At 39.6% G+C, this 11,716-nt stretch overlaps 1 protein-coding gene across 2 annotated transcripts; it reads right to left on the reverse strand.

Annotated features, from left to right (window-relative positions):
• Positions 1 to 3,524: 3,524 nt before the first annotated feature.
• Positions 3,525 to 11,059, reverse strand: smpd2b (sphingomyelin phosphodiesterase 2b). Of its 2 annotated transcripts, none has more exons than XM_073468952.1 (11): positions 10,837 to 11,059; positions 9,321 to 9,432; positions 9,113 to 9,209; positions 8,857 to 8,933; positions 8,311 to 8,404; positions 7,804 to 7,893; positions 7,628 to 7,710; positions 6,996 to 7,128; positions 6,489 to 6,593; positions 6,205 to 6,382; positions 3,525 to 6,017 (listed from the first exon to the last, which is right to left on the reverse strand). In XM_073468952.1, exons 2-11 carry the CDS (start codon positions 9,368 to 9,370, stop codon positions 5,593 to 5,595), a joined length of 1,332 nt encoding a protein of 443 aa, XP_073325053.1. In that variant the 5' UTR covers positions 9,371 to 9,432; positions 10,837 to 11,059; the 3' UTR covers positions 3,525 to 5,592. The 2 variants fall into 2 exon arrangements, with proteins under 2 accessions (XP_073325053.1, XP_073325054.1); XM_073468953.1 differs by lacking the exon at positions 10,837 to 11,059 and adding an exon at positions 10,345 to 10,432.
• Between the last annotated feature and the right edge of the window lie 657 nt (positions 11,060 to 11,716).

The following is an 11,716-nucleotide window of genomic DNA, read 5'->3' on the forward strand; positions in this document are numbered from 1 at the left end:
ATTTAGACCAGGGGTGCCCAAACTTTTTTCTCTTGGAGGGCCAAAACTGAAACTTAATGACCAAAATGTTTAAAGACACTTTTGTCCAAAGCAACTTACAGTAATTCATACACTGATGGCGGTGGCTGCCATGCAAGGTGCCGACCAGCACATCAGGAGCAGTTTGGGGTTCAGTATCTTGCCCATGGACACTTCGACACGCAGACCAGGGGAATCAAACCAGCCATCTCCCGATAACAAGACGCTGAGTCTACCACTGAGTCACAGCTGCCCACGGCAAAACAAACACTGTTGTTGCGTTGTTATGATGCTAAACTGTTGAAGGATCTGAAGTTCCCATAACTGACTGACTTCCTGCACAAAGTGTCACTCTGCTGCCAAACTCAGATTATGAAAATAATAACAATAATAATAATAATAAGAGATTTTACATTATCACTAATTAACGTAAACATCGATTTTAATAATACTTTTTTAAAATTAGTTCTAAAAAACAATTCTCATTTGAAACATCTGGCGGGCTAAATCAAACCCTATGGTGGGCCCAAATTTGGTCCATGGGCCACACTTTGGGCATCTCTGATTTAGCCAAAACAAAATTTGGACAAAAGTGTGTTAATTTTCTTCATTTTTTAACACCAGACGATTAATCAAATAGTCAGAAGAATAATCTATAATGAAAATGATCATTAGTTGCAGTCCTGTTCAAAATAGTTTAAAAGCTCCACCTCAACCAACTGAAACAGTAAAATCCTGCTTTTACATGAGTGCATGAGTGATGATAAGCTTACGATTTAATATATAATAGTATAACAGGGGGCACTTTTCTGTGTTGAATACTTAAATACTTTTAATATTTTAAGTAGCCTACATTCTCCTTATAATACCTACATAGGCTACTTTTACTTAACATTTTAAATACAAGAGTTTGACCAGTAATGGAGTATTTTTCCCTGTGGTATTAAAACTTTTATGCAAGTACAGGACCTGGAAACCTCCTCAACCATTATGGACTTTTCCAGTAAAAAGTACAATATTTTCCTCTGAGAGTCGAAGTAAAATGCAGCAGAAAATAGGACGTTTACCCGTTTTAAAAGTTAATATTGTACTTTTAATATTTATTGCACATTTTGCTCATAATACTTCTGTACTAAAAGTACAGAAATTTGACTTTGACTTAAAAAAAAATCATTCTGTATTGCACTTAGGGATAAGTACTTCTGCCACTACTGGAGTCAGTGCGCCTGCCATAGACCTGACAACCATCCGATCAATGAAGGCTTAATTTCATAATGTTATCAGATCATGTTCATGTAAATATAGGCCGCTACTACTACAGTCAGTCATTACAGCCTTGTCACAATTAACGGCTTTAACTCCGACCATTCAAACAAAATGTTGCACAATCACCACACAGTAGACTATCAGAGATAAGGAAGGACTAACTCATAAAGCCCTCAGATGTGTGCATGCAGATTATAATGTAAGTGAAGTGGTGAGTAAAAGTTAAATTGACCCTCCAGCTGAGTTCAGACCTGCTCACAGCGTCTGTTATTAAACCTTACCTGTAAGGGCTGGAAAGTGATGCCAACATTACAGTACACTGCAAGACAAAAAATGTATTTACGAGTAGAAAATGATTTTATTTGTTTTGTAGCGAAGGAAACACAGTTAAACAGAACAGGATAGGACAGCATGTAGATTAAAACAATGGGTAAATATTTTTTAGTAATCTAAGTACATTTACATTTATTACTAAGTACTGTACAATTTTGAAGTACTTTGAAGTCCATTTTCTGCGACCTTATTCTTGCACTTCACTACATTTCAAAGGCAGATATTGTACTTGTTCTGTACTTTTTAATTGTTCTCCACTAAATTTTCTCAATAACTTGAGTTACTAGTTACTTTGCAGATTGTAATTGGATTATTTACAAAAAATTAATAAAATAAAAGTAAATTTCAATAATTGACAATAAGTGTTGAACATTGGATCTTATCGACCCATAGTATTCACAGATGTAAATATACACGTAATTTACTTGTATTTGTACTTTTGATACTTCAATAAATGTATCGCCAGAGAATTACTTTTGATACTTTTGTAATATCAGATACTTTAGGACTTTTTAGTAGTATTCATCTGGGTAACTTTCACATTTACCCAAAGCAATATCTTAATGCGTTTTATTTTACTTTTACTTTACTGGGTACTTTTCTGGGTACTTACCTATCAACTCCGTCAGACCTTCAGTAACTTCAAGTAATGATATTTGACTTCAGTGGAAAATGTACAGGTAAAAATACAAAGGCAACTTACTTGTCATGAAAAAGTGTCTACGTGTCTAAGTGTAACTAAGTGTCTTTACTTAAATACTGTACTTAACTACAAGTTTGAGTATTTGTGCTTTTCTTGATTATTTCCATTTTGTGCTATTTTATACTTTTGCCCTTCTACATTTTGAAGGCAAATATTTTACTTTTTACTCCAGTACATTTATTTTGATTGCGTGCAGCATAAGGGCCAAAGTAGTACATTTCTAAATTAATCTATTTAATCAGCAATGGATAAAAAAAAACAAAAAAAAACAATTAATTCCAATAATCAGAAAAATGAAATATTAGATCCTGTAAGCGGTACATTTATTGCCAGAAAATTACTTTTGATTCTTAAGTACATTTAATGTCAGATACTTTACACAAGTACTATTTTACTCAAGTACTCTTCACAATGTTGACTTTCACTTTTACAAAAGTCATATTTTAACACGATATCTATATCAAGTATGATTTTTGGGTTCTTACCTTTCATCTCCCTTAAACCTAATGTAACTTGACTTAAATATATCAAGTAAAGAAATGACTTTTGTTGAAAATGCACAGTTAAAAAAAAGCAAGTTACAAGTATTTCATCCGACCCTGCAAAACAACCTCATTTAAATCCTGTTCTGTCAAACTACAATTTCATATCGCTGCCTTCTGAGTTGACACACCTATTTATCTTTTGAGACAATTAAATGACAGATTATGGTATGTACAATCCAAGAACTGCGTCGCAATTAGCTCCAAGCTAATTTTCATTGGATGTATTTATCTCGAAAGCTAAGGGGCCGTCCTGTGGTCTGAAACGCGGGCATGTCTACCCAAGTTTTTCTTGGTGACAAAGCCACAGTATTTTTGGCACTAAACCTGGTGAGGATCAAATGCTTTGTTGTGACTGGGAAAAAACTGAAACATTCAAATGTACCACACCTATGGGTGCTCTTGCCTTGAGGGTGCGCATGTGTCAGCTGGCATGTTGGATCTGACAAATTTGGCTGTTCCTCTGATCTCACTTGTTCCATTACCTTCGCTTTGCGGCTCAAGAGCCAGTTTGGTGTTTTATTTGGAACAATAGCCGTTTTCACTTTGAAAGTTACACTGTCTCATGTACCTGTATTGCTCTCTAGTGGTGAAAGTGTAGATCTGTCAGTGAATATCTCTGACTTGTCAGCTTTATCCAGAGCAAAAGCAGTCAAGAAGCGTGAGAATTAAATCTTTATTATTGCTTTCATAGTCATGCCCATCACAACTTTCAATTGGAATGAACATCAGGTATTATATTAAAATCTATGACCTTCATAAAACTAAGAACTACCAGGTGCTTTTCCAACATTACGGTGAAAGTTTACACATTTTTAAAATGATTGCTCATCGTTAGGCTCTCGCTGGAACACTTAGTGATTTCCGAGCTTACATAAAAGAAGGTGGTTCATCTGGTTAGTCAAGGTAGTGCACTGCATACTAATATATTAAGCATTTTAAATTCTCTACAGCACATTGTGTGTTGTAAAGCATGTCAAAAACATTAGGTCAACATTAAGAGCATATATGACACAATATCTGCAGCGCATTCCCACTGCTATGCTTTTGGAAACAGGAGTGGTTTTTTCTCAAACATAAAGATACTTAAAAGAAGTGCAAGAGAGTGAACATGATACACTGCAAACATGCAGACAGAGCGTGTCCCTTTTCATACAGTATAATACACTGAAAAGTCTTAACTGGTGCGTGAGGATCTTTAAGGGCTACTGGAAGCTCTCAGCAATCTGTCCCGCAGAGAGAAAACATGTTACTGACCAATATGTAAACCTACAATCCTTGGAGTGTCTATATCGTCAGTGCAGCGGAGACCACAGGGCCACTTCTGTAAGTAAACCCCACATAATCTACACCCACTATGGTTGTAGCCTGCGAACCAGACAAATCTGCAAGCTCATGATGATCTGGCAGATGCGTCTGGTACCCCCCTCCCGTTCAGATTTCCAACTGTACCGGTCCATGTCGGGCCAATCATAACTGTTTATCTGATATGGGATGGGTCTGATATGAAACAACCATGATGGCTGCGAGAGGGAGGTAGAGCCAAAGTGTTTTCACATCTAATGTGGTGGATTAAGGGTTTACCCACCTACTTTTAGCTCTGCCTGCTCTCACTCTTCTGATCAAGGTCCAAAGTATGTTAACGTTGATGCTGCTGTGCTTAACACTAAGTAAACAAGCCTTATTATATTTAGCTTTTCATAAAAAAAGTCAAATTTTATGCCCTCAGTGTTGAATTTGTGCTTTACAATGATCTGCAAGGTAAAATAAGCGTTTTTGTCGAAGAACGCAGCTGATTCTGGTTAAATAAAAATTATCTCACACTTTAACAATAAGGTCTTTCGCGATGGAGATCCTTACCATAAAGGTTTTCAGACACTTCTAACAATCTGATTCTGTCAGTGGCAAAAACGAGCACTTTTAGTCGACGACTGACTTTGACAGGCGCGGTTTTCCCCGAGGATTACATCGCAGCCTTTGCAGTCTGTGTCGGAGCTGCCGACGGAGGCGGTCTACTGCTTTTTATACATTTAAACGGCAATATATGTAAGTATGTATTTATATTCAAAGACACATCAATGCCACACCATCACAGCTTATAGTCTGTTTAACATTTTCCGTTGCTCAGCACTAAGTCGCACGTTTCGTTGCTCTGATTGGTTGCACATCTATCCAGTTGCCATCGAGGGGCATTTTGGTCTTCCCCTGCTGATAACGCGTCTTGGAAATAAAAAAAATCAACTACTAGGTTCCAGACTAATTTGCATTCGGTGATTGCTAGGCTACTATGATTGTGTGGTGGATCCTCCAGATCACAAAAGGTAAGCGTGGAATTAGAAACACAAACAACTGGTCCCGCTGAGAACTACTGGGTGGAATGCAAGTCGGACCTGAGGCTTAAAGAACACAAATGGTCATATTTCTGACCTTTAAGAACAGCAGTAGCACAGATGTATCACACTATGTGATAGGAAGTATGTTTACTGAAGTGCATAGAGGGAAATCTAGGGGTAAAAAAAGGCTAAAGACGATTATATAAAAAGTATAAAATTTCCACGCGTGTGTCCTGCACTACATTCAGAATCGTCCTTCTTCATTCTGCAGTACAAATCTTAATCTCAAGAGCATAAAACACATTCAGAGGATAAATGACTCTTTCAAACATCCATCTTAAAGCTGACTTCAAAGGCTTTTCTCAGTGAGCCCACTTTGACCCAGTTGGCTCCTTCATTACTCCTCTGGGTCAAAGGCACAAGGCTCAAGACCCTCTGGAGGCCTCCGCTGGGAGCTATGGGGCTGAGCTAGAGGAAAGCCCCTGAGCCTCTCTTGCAGACTACCTACGGCCAGCCTCATCTGGTCTTCGGCGCCCTGAAGGGATTTCAGCTCCATGGTATAGAAGATGTACAGCAGAAAGGTGGTCACCAGGATGGCGAAGCACAATGCAGCCAGCATGTAGAAGGAGGTACGAGGGAACGGTTGTTCTGCTCCCAGGGCCAACCAGGGGACAGCAGCGATGGCCAGCTCCAGAAACAGCAGAGCCAGGCCCATCACTCCGGTACGTGTTGCTGTGTAGCGCATCCTCTCAGCACAGTGCAAACCCACTTTGACTTCAGTACGGGCCTCTGTCACGATGTCGACCAGCTCGGCCAACTTCTCTGAAGATGTGAAAGAGTGAAGAGACAAAGAGCAGTCAAAGATCTACTCTTTACTTTTAGTACATACCGCTGCTGCCCTCACAAAGTATGTACCGTTTAATGCTACTACTTCTTCATAACAAAGCAACATTTACACAATTACATGATATTTTAGTCTAGATACTGATCTGCTCACTGGTAAAAATACCTGCAGCAGCGTCCTGAGTCATTGCTTTCCTGTCATTTTGAGCCTCAGTTCGAGTGCGTGTCTCGAGCCTTAGTTCAGCCGTCAGAGCTTCATGGTCGGAGTACGGGAATGGACTGTCGGGGACGGAGCCTTTGGTGGTTGACATGAAATCACAATAAATGTCCGCTTTGGAAGAACCCTGGGAGTAAAAAGAAAAGAAAAGAAAAAAAGGGAAATATGATGACTTCAACATCTTGCTGTGAACACGAAGGGATAAACATTTTGCACACAAAGCTTTCACCCACCTTGAACAGGATGTAGTCGATACGAATTCCCTTCTCGAAGGGAGTGATTTCCTTTTGACTGATAAAAGGGTTGTCAGCTATTAGAGTCATACCATTCTCACATCCCTGCAACAGAAGATTGTTTTTGAACATTTATTAAAGAAAAAACAAGTTAAAAGGAAAATGCATGTTTTCATCTTTACAGCCTGGTTATTGTTTTCATAGTCTTGACCATTATTTCTGTCATTTCTGACAGCCTAATTCTTGTGATATTGCGCCACTGCTGGATAAAGCTTTACAGTTTTTTCACAACTACTTCCTGTCAACTGAAATCGTACATGCAAGAAGTTTGAAAGTGTTGTAGACAAAAATACCAGCCATCGAGGGAACGGTCATCCTGCTTTTGCATCCACATGAATGATAAGAATGTGGTTCACTTGGGGACTTGTTTTAAACTTGTCTGCTTGATTGCTATCTGTGCTTTTGTAGAGCTGTCTACCACTGTACAGCATTCTTCTCACTACTTACATCAAATTTAGCAGTCTCCGAATAAGAGTCTCGGAGTCCAGTGGAAGTCCTCAGTAGTCTGTTACCGAGGTCCTGAGGGTGCAAGTTGAGGTCACCACCTAAAATGACCAAATCTGCTCCAGCAGAGGTGTGGCTAATAGGCATAGAAAAACCATTATTATCAGTGACACAATACAACTTTGAGATAAAACATTACTGAGTTTAAAAGGCATTTAAAGGTTCAGTGTGTAGGATTGAGGGAAATCTACTGGCAGATATGGAATATAATATTCATGATTGTATTTTTATTAGTGTACGATCACCCAAAAAGTGTTTTAGATCTACAGAGGGACCTCTTCTAGAGTCTGCCATGTTTCAACAGTACCCCAGAACACCAAATCAAACTCTCTACTGAGGGTCTTTAACATTTTTAGCTGCCACAATAAGGGAGGGTGAGATGAGGGGGTGTTCATTTGTGTGCAATCTGCAACTTCACCACTAGATGCCACTTAATCCTACACACTGCATCTTTAACAATGACGAATGCTAACAGACAGACAACAGACCAAAAATGCAAATATACACCAGAGTAAACAAATCTTGCATGTGCCGCTATACTATATGTGCAGAATAAACAAGCAAAGACAGAGTACCGAATGAACTGCTGCAACTCCCACGCCTGAACCACTCTGTGAGGTAGATAAGAATCCTTGTCTCTGCAGTACTCTGCATGCAGCTAAAATTAATACACAGGGACACAGAAGGCTGATCAGTAACTGTATATAATAAATACTGAGTAGGGATGAGCGCTGATGTTAGGAAACCTTACATGAGTAACGTAGACGTTTGCAGTCAGGCTGCCAATGTTTAAGATGGCCATCCCAACAGCTTTACCGCCGAACCAGTCTCCATGGTGAGCCTGGATATTAGGAAAAAGTTATGAGAGGAAAAGGAGAGAGGTTGTAACACTAACGAATCATACATCCACTCTGAGGGTGAGGCGTGTACGGGACTGGCTTTTGACTGTACTGCTGACTTGCTAACTCTATAAGAGCCTAAGTGCAGCTTGAGATCCGCTGACAGGTCTCTATTAATAATTCCCAGGTCAAGAATAAAAACCAGAGGAGATCTGGCCTTTACAGTAACTGCAGCTCGAGTCTGGGATGACCTGCTGGAGGAAACTGGGCAGCTAACCCTTTATCTTTGTTTAAAACTCTAATAAAAACACATGACTTTAAAATTGTATTTTCATCTGTTCAATTGCTTTAATCTTAATGATGTTGCTGCACCATGCATCTCTTGAATTAAGTTATATGAATCAAGACTCCAGACTTACCATGTAGGGATACCCATTCAGTGAGTAGCGATAAAGAAATGTGTCATGGATTCTGTATTTGGTGTAAATGGCCAGTCCGCTGCCTATGACTCCACTGCAGAACAAGAGGAACAGGAACACATGAATAGAAGTTGTACATTCCACACTAAACAGCAGCTTCAGCAGTGCCAGATTATTGTTTAATGAAATAACTCACATCCCTGTGATAAGTACATGTTATCTGTCATAGATGTAAGAACTTATCTACTAGAGTGGACATTTTTGTGAGCAGCAAAGGGGATTAGAGAGGTTGAACCTTTGATTAATCTCAGTCTTATGCTTTGGTATGGAGGTCAACAAAGAATTAAACTTCAGAAGTTAATCCCTATAGGTAAGGCCTAAGCTTCAGTTAAATTTTGCAGACTGATCAAAGCCATGAAAGTACATTTTTCTGACACTAAGGCACTTCAGGAGCCTTTTGAAGACAACTCGATCATGAATTTTAATTGTAGATTTGGTAGATAATATGTTTGCACAGCAACTTTTGGATAGGAGAAAAAAAGTTACCTTTTGAAGTAATGAGAGTGAGGGTGAGTGGAGGCAAGCTTCTGTTTCAAGGAGAGATAGTCTTTCTCACTCCAAACCTGAAAAAAATGGATATGTCACTTTTTTTTTGCATAATTAATATTGTTCATTGTGAAGATTAATCACTTAAGGTTGGTCTTCATTACAGGAAATACAAAAACTAACTAAACACATGATCTAAAAAAAGTCAATCAGATTAGTGACTCTGCAAGTTTATAACAAGATGGCTTCCACCAACCTCTTGCAGTAAGACGATATCATGCTGTTCCTTGCACAACAAATCTCCAATCATAGCGTAGCGCTGAGGACAGTGTTTGCTGAGGTAGCGGATCCCCCTGAAAAACAAACAGAGTATGGACAATGAGTGTTTGCATGTGTTTTCATCCATGTATGAAGAAGACATAAAAAAAATGCATTAAGAGACACTGCAAACCACAGTCACCGACCAGCAGTTCAGAGAGAAGACTCGGACACTGACAGAGTCTGTGTTAGCCATGCTGGCAGATCAGTAGATGTAATGATGGAGTGTCAGATCAGGTGAGATGACTGGGACAGCTCCTAATGTGACACATAAAAGTAATTGTTAGAGATTGATTTCTATGATCTAATCCCAAATGAACACATTAGGTTAGGAGAGTAATTCAGCAAGGAAACTTATAGATCAAGGTCAAATACACAAAAATGAATTGAATTCATAGACTACAAACTAAAAAGACACACACTCACGAGTCTCAGACGGATGATTTAGACAAAAATAAACATTAAAAACTGCACAGCAAGCACCAAAAGTGCAAACCAAGCAGATGGAGGCCTGACTTCAGTTCCAGTTCTGTGCTTTGTTTTAACGATTCAGCAAAATTTCACAATTCTTAAATGGAAAAACAAACAAATCTGTTGATCTGAAATACTTTGAGACTGAAAACACAATTCTGTTTACTAACACGATGAACATGTTTGTCATTTCTGTGGTAAAGCTGACCCTGGCAGGCCTCACTCTGTAACGCAGTGGGAAAATGTGGTTGATTTTTCAAACGAGGGACAAAGTAAAGAGGCGACTGCATTCACTCCTTTCTCCCGGGACTGAAACAAAACACTAGCCCCCAAACAGAGTGCTGACATAGCTTTGCCCTGTCTGGAGAGAAAAAGGGGGGAAGCAGCAATGCAGTGAAAAGGACCGAGGGGCAGTGCTGTAGGTGAGGGCTCTTCTGATCAGGCAAAACTGGTTATTGATTATGTGCCAACACAGAGAGAGCAAACTGTATGAATAAAACAGACAATTAACATACACTACTCAAAATCAGGCATATGGGTGCATATGTGCATGGATGTGCAATAAAATCTGTGTCGCAGGGACCAGAAACATCCACAAATTCAGACATAAACAATCAAGTGAAACACTAAAATATCCAAACATCCCTAACTAGTTCAGTACAAAGTAATACACTGCATCTGAGAGTGTATTCACAATACCGAGGGATGCTGCAGCACTGACGAAGGTGTGCACAGACGGTAGATGTCGCAGGCAGGTAGCATCACATCAACACTGACACGAGAAAGGAGGGGGATTTCATCACGTCAATACCCTGCAAAAGGCCTGCGAAATCACCCCAGATTAAGTTACATGTGATCCAAAATGCCGGTTGTATGTAACGTTAGCTTGTAGACGACGTGGCCAAAGTTTTAGCTAACACAAACGCTTCGACAGCTACATTTATTAGCCTTCTGCCCTCATTTATTAATCGAGATAGCGATTAACCCTCATGAACACAGGCAGCTTCAGTATGAAGAAGATAACATATCGTGAAGTTTATCACTGCAGGTATCCAGTTAGACCCCAACAACAGCTAGTGAACAACTCTAGCTAGCCACTTAGCTTGTGTCCGTTCAGGGTGAAGCTAGCTCAGGTGTCTGTTGACATGTGGATGGTTTGTTTATTAACTCGGTTGGTTTAATTTAACTCACCTCGCGAACCTGTTGACGTCAGCTGTAGTTAGCGGGGCCGTCTGACTAGCGGTTCCGCTGTCGGCTCTGGTGCCAAAACACTTCCTGTTAGCCTGCTAGCTAACTGTGATTGTAAAAAATAGTTAATTATTACCAACAGGACATAGTCGGTTGGCCAGCATCGACGCTAACTCAGTGCCGTTTGGCCACTTCCATCGCTGCTACGTGCTTTTCCTGCTGGTGTAAAGTTAGCTCGGATTAAGACATATTTTAGTTAAGACCTCCGGTTGTAGTTTCCCCCAAAAAAATAAAACAGGAGCTTTAGTTGCGCCCGTATTTTGGTGACAGGAGCGCATTGTATAGAATACGTTTAAAGTATTCAACGTAGCGACTTTGAATACTTTATCATAAGAAGTCGTTTTCAAATAATCACCTTTTTGTGCAAAACCTTAATTTGTTGGCTTTCACCCAACATCCGTTTTTTAATTTAGCTAACTTGACATCCGCTTCCGGCTTGAGTTCGCCGCAGCCGCAAGTTATCCTGGGAGGTGAAGTTCTTTCAGGAGAGCGTGGCACAGGCTCGAGTCGTTCATTCAAAAAACACACTGAAGAACATACACCACTCAAAATTAGTCAGGCACATTGTAGTGTTTCACTTGATTGTTTTTATGTGACATATCTGAATTTTATTTCGTGTTTTGTGAATATTTTTGGTCCCCAAAAAGAATGCGACACATTTCATTTGACTTGTATTGCATATCCATGCACATGCATACATGCACACATATCCCAATATCCCTAACTAATATTGAGTAGTGTAAGTTATAGCAAGCTAAATGAACTGAAAGTGTCCCTGTTATATATATATAGAGTATATATTCCCCTAAGGGGCCCACCTGGA

This window comes from Pagrus major, chromosome 6 (genome assembly GCF_040436345.1).
Source record: "Pagrus major chromosome 6, Pma_NU_1.0".
In the NCBI taxonomy this organism is placed as follows: Eukaryota; Metazoa; Chordata; class Actinopteri; order Spariformes; family Sparidae; genus Pagrus; species Pagrus major.

Bases quoted from the DNA above. Each gene is read 5' to 3' on its own strand.
- smpd2b (XM_073468952.1), bottom strand. From the start codon at position 9,370: ATGGCTAACACAGACTCTGTCAGTGTCCGAGTCTTCTCTCTGAACTGC. The intron at 6,383-6,488 runs GTGGGTGAAAGC...TTTTACTCCCAG, and splicing joins TCGACTACATCCTGTTCAAG to GGTTCTTCCAAAGCGGACAT. The intron at 6,018-6,204 runs GTATTTTTACCA...TCACATCTTCAG, and splicing joins GACTCAGGACGCTGCTGCAG to AGAAGTTGGCCGAGCTGGTC.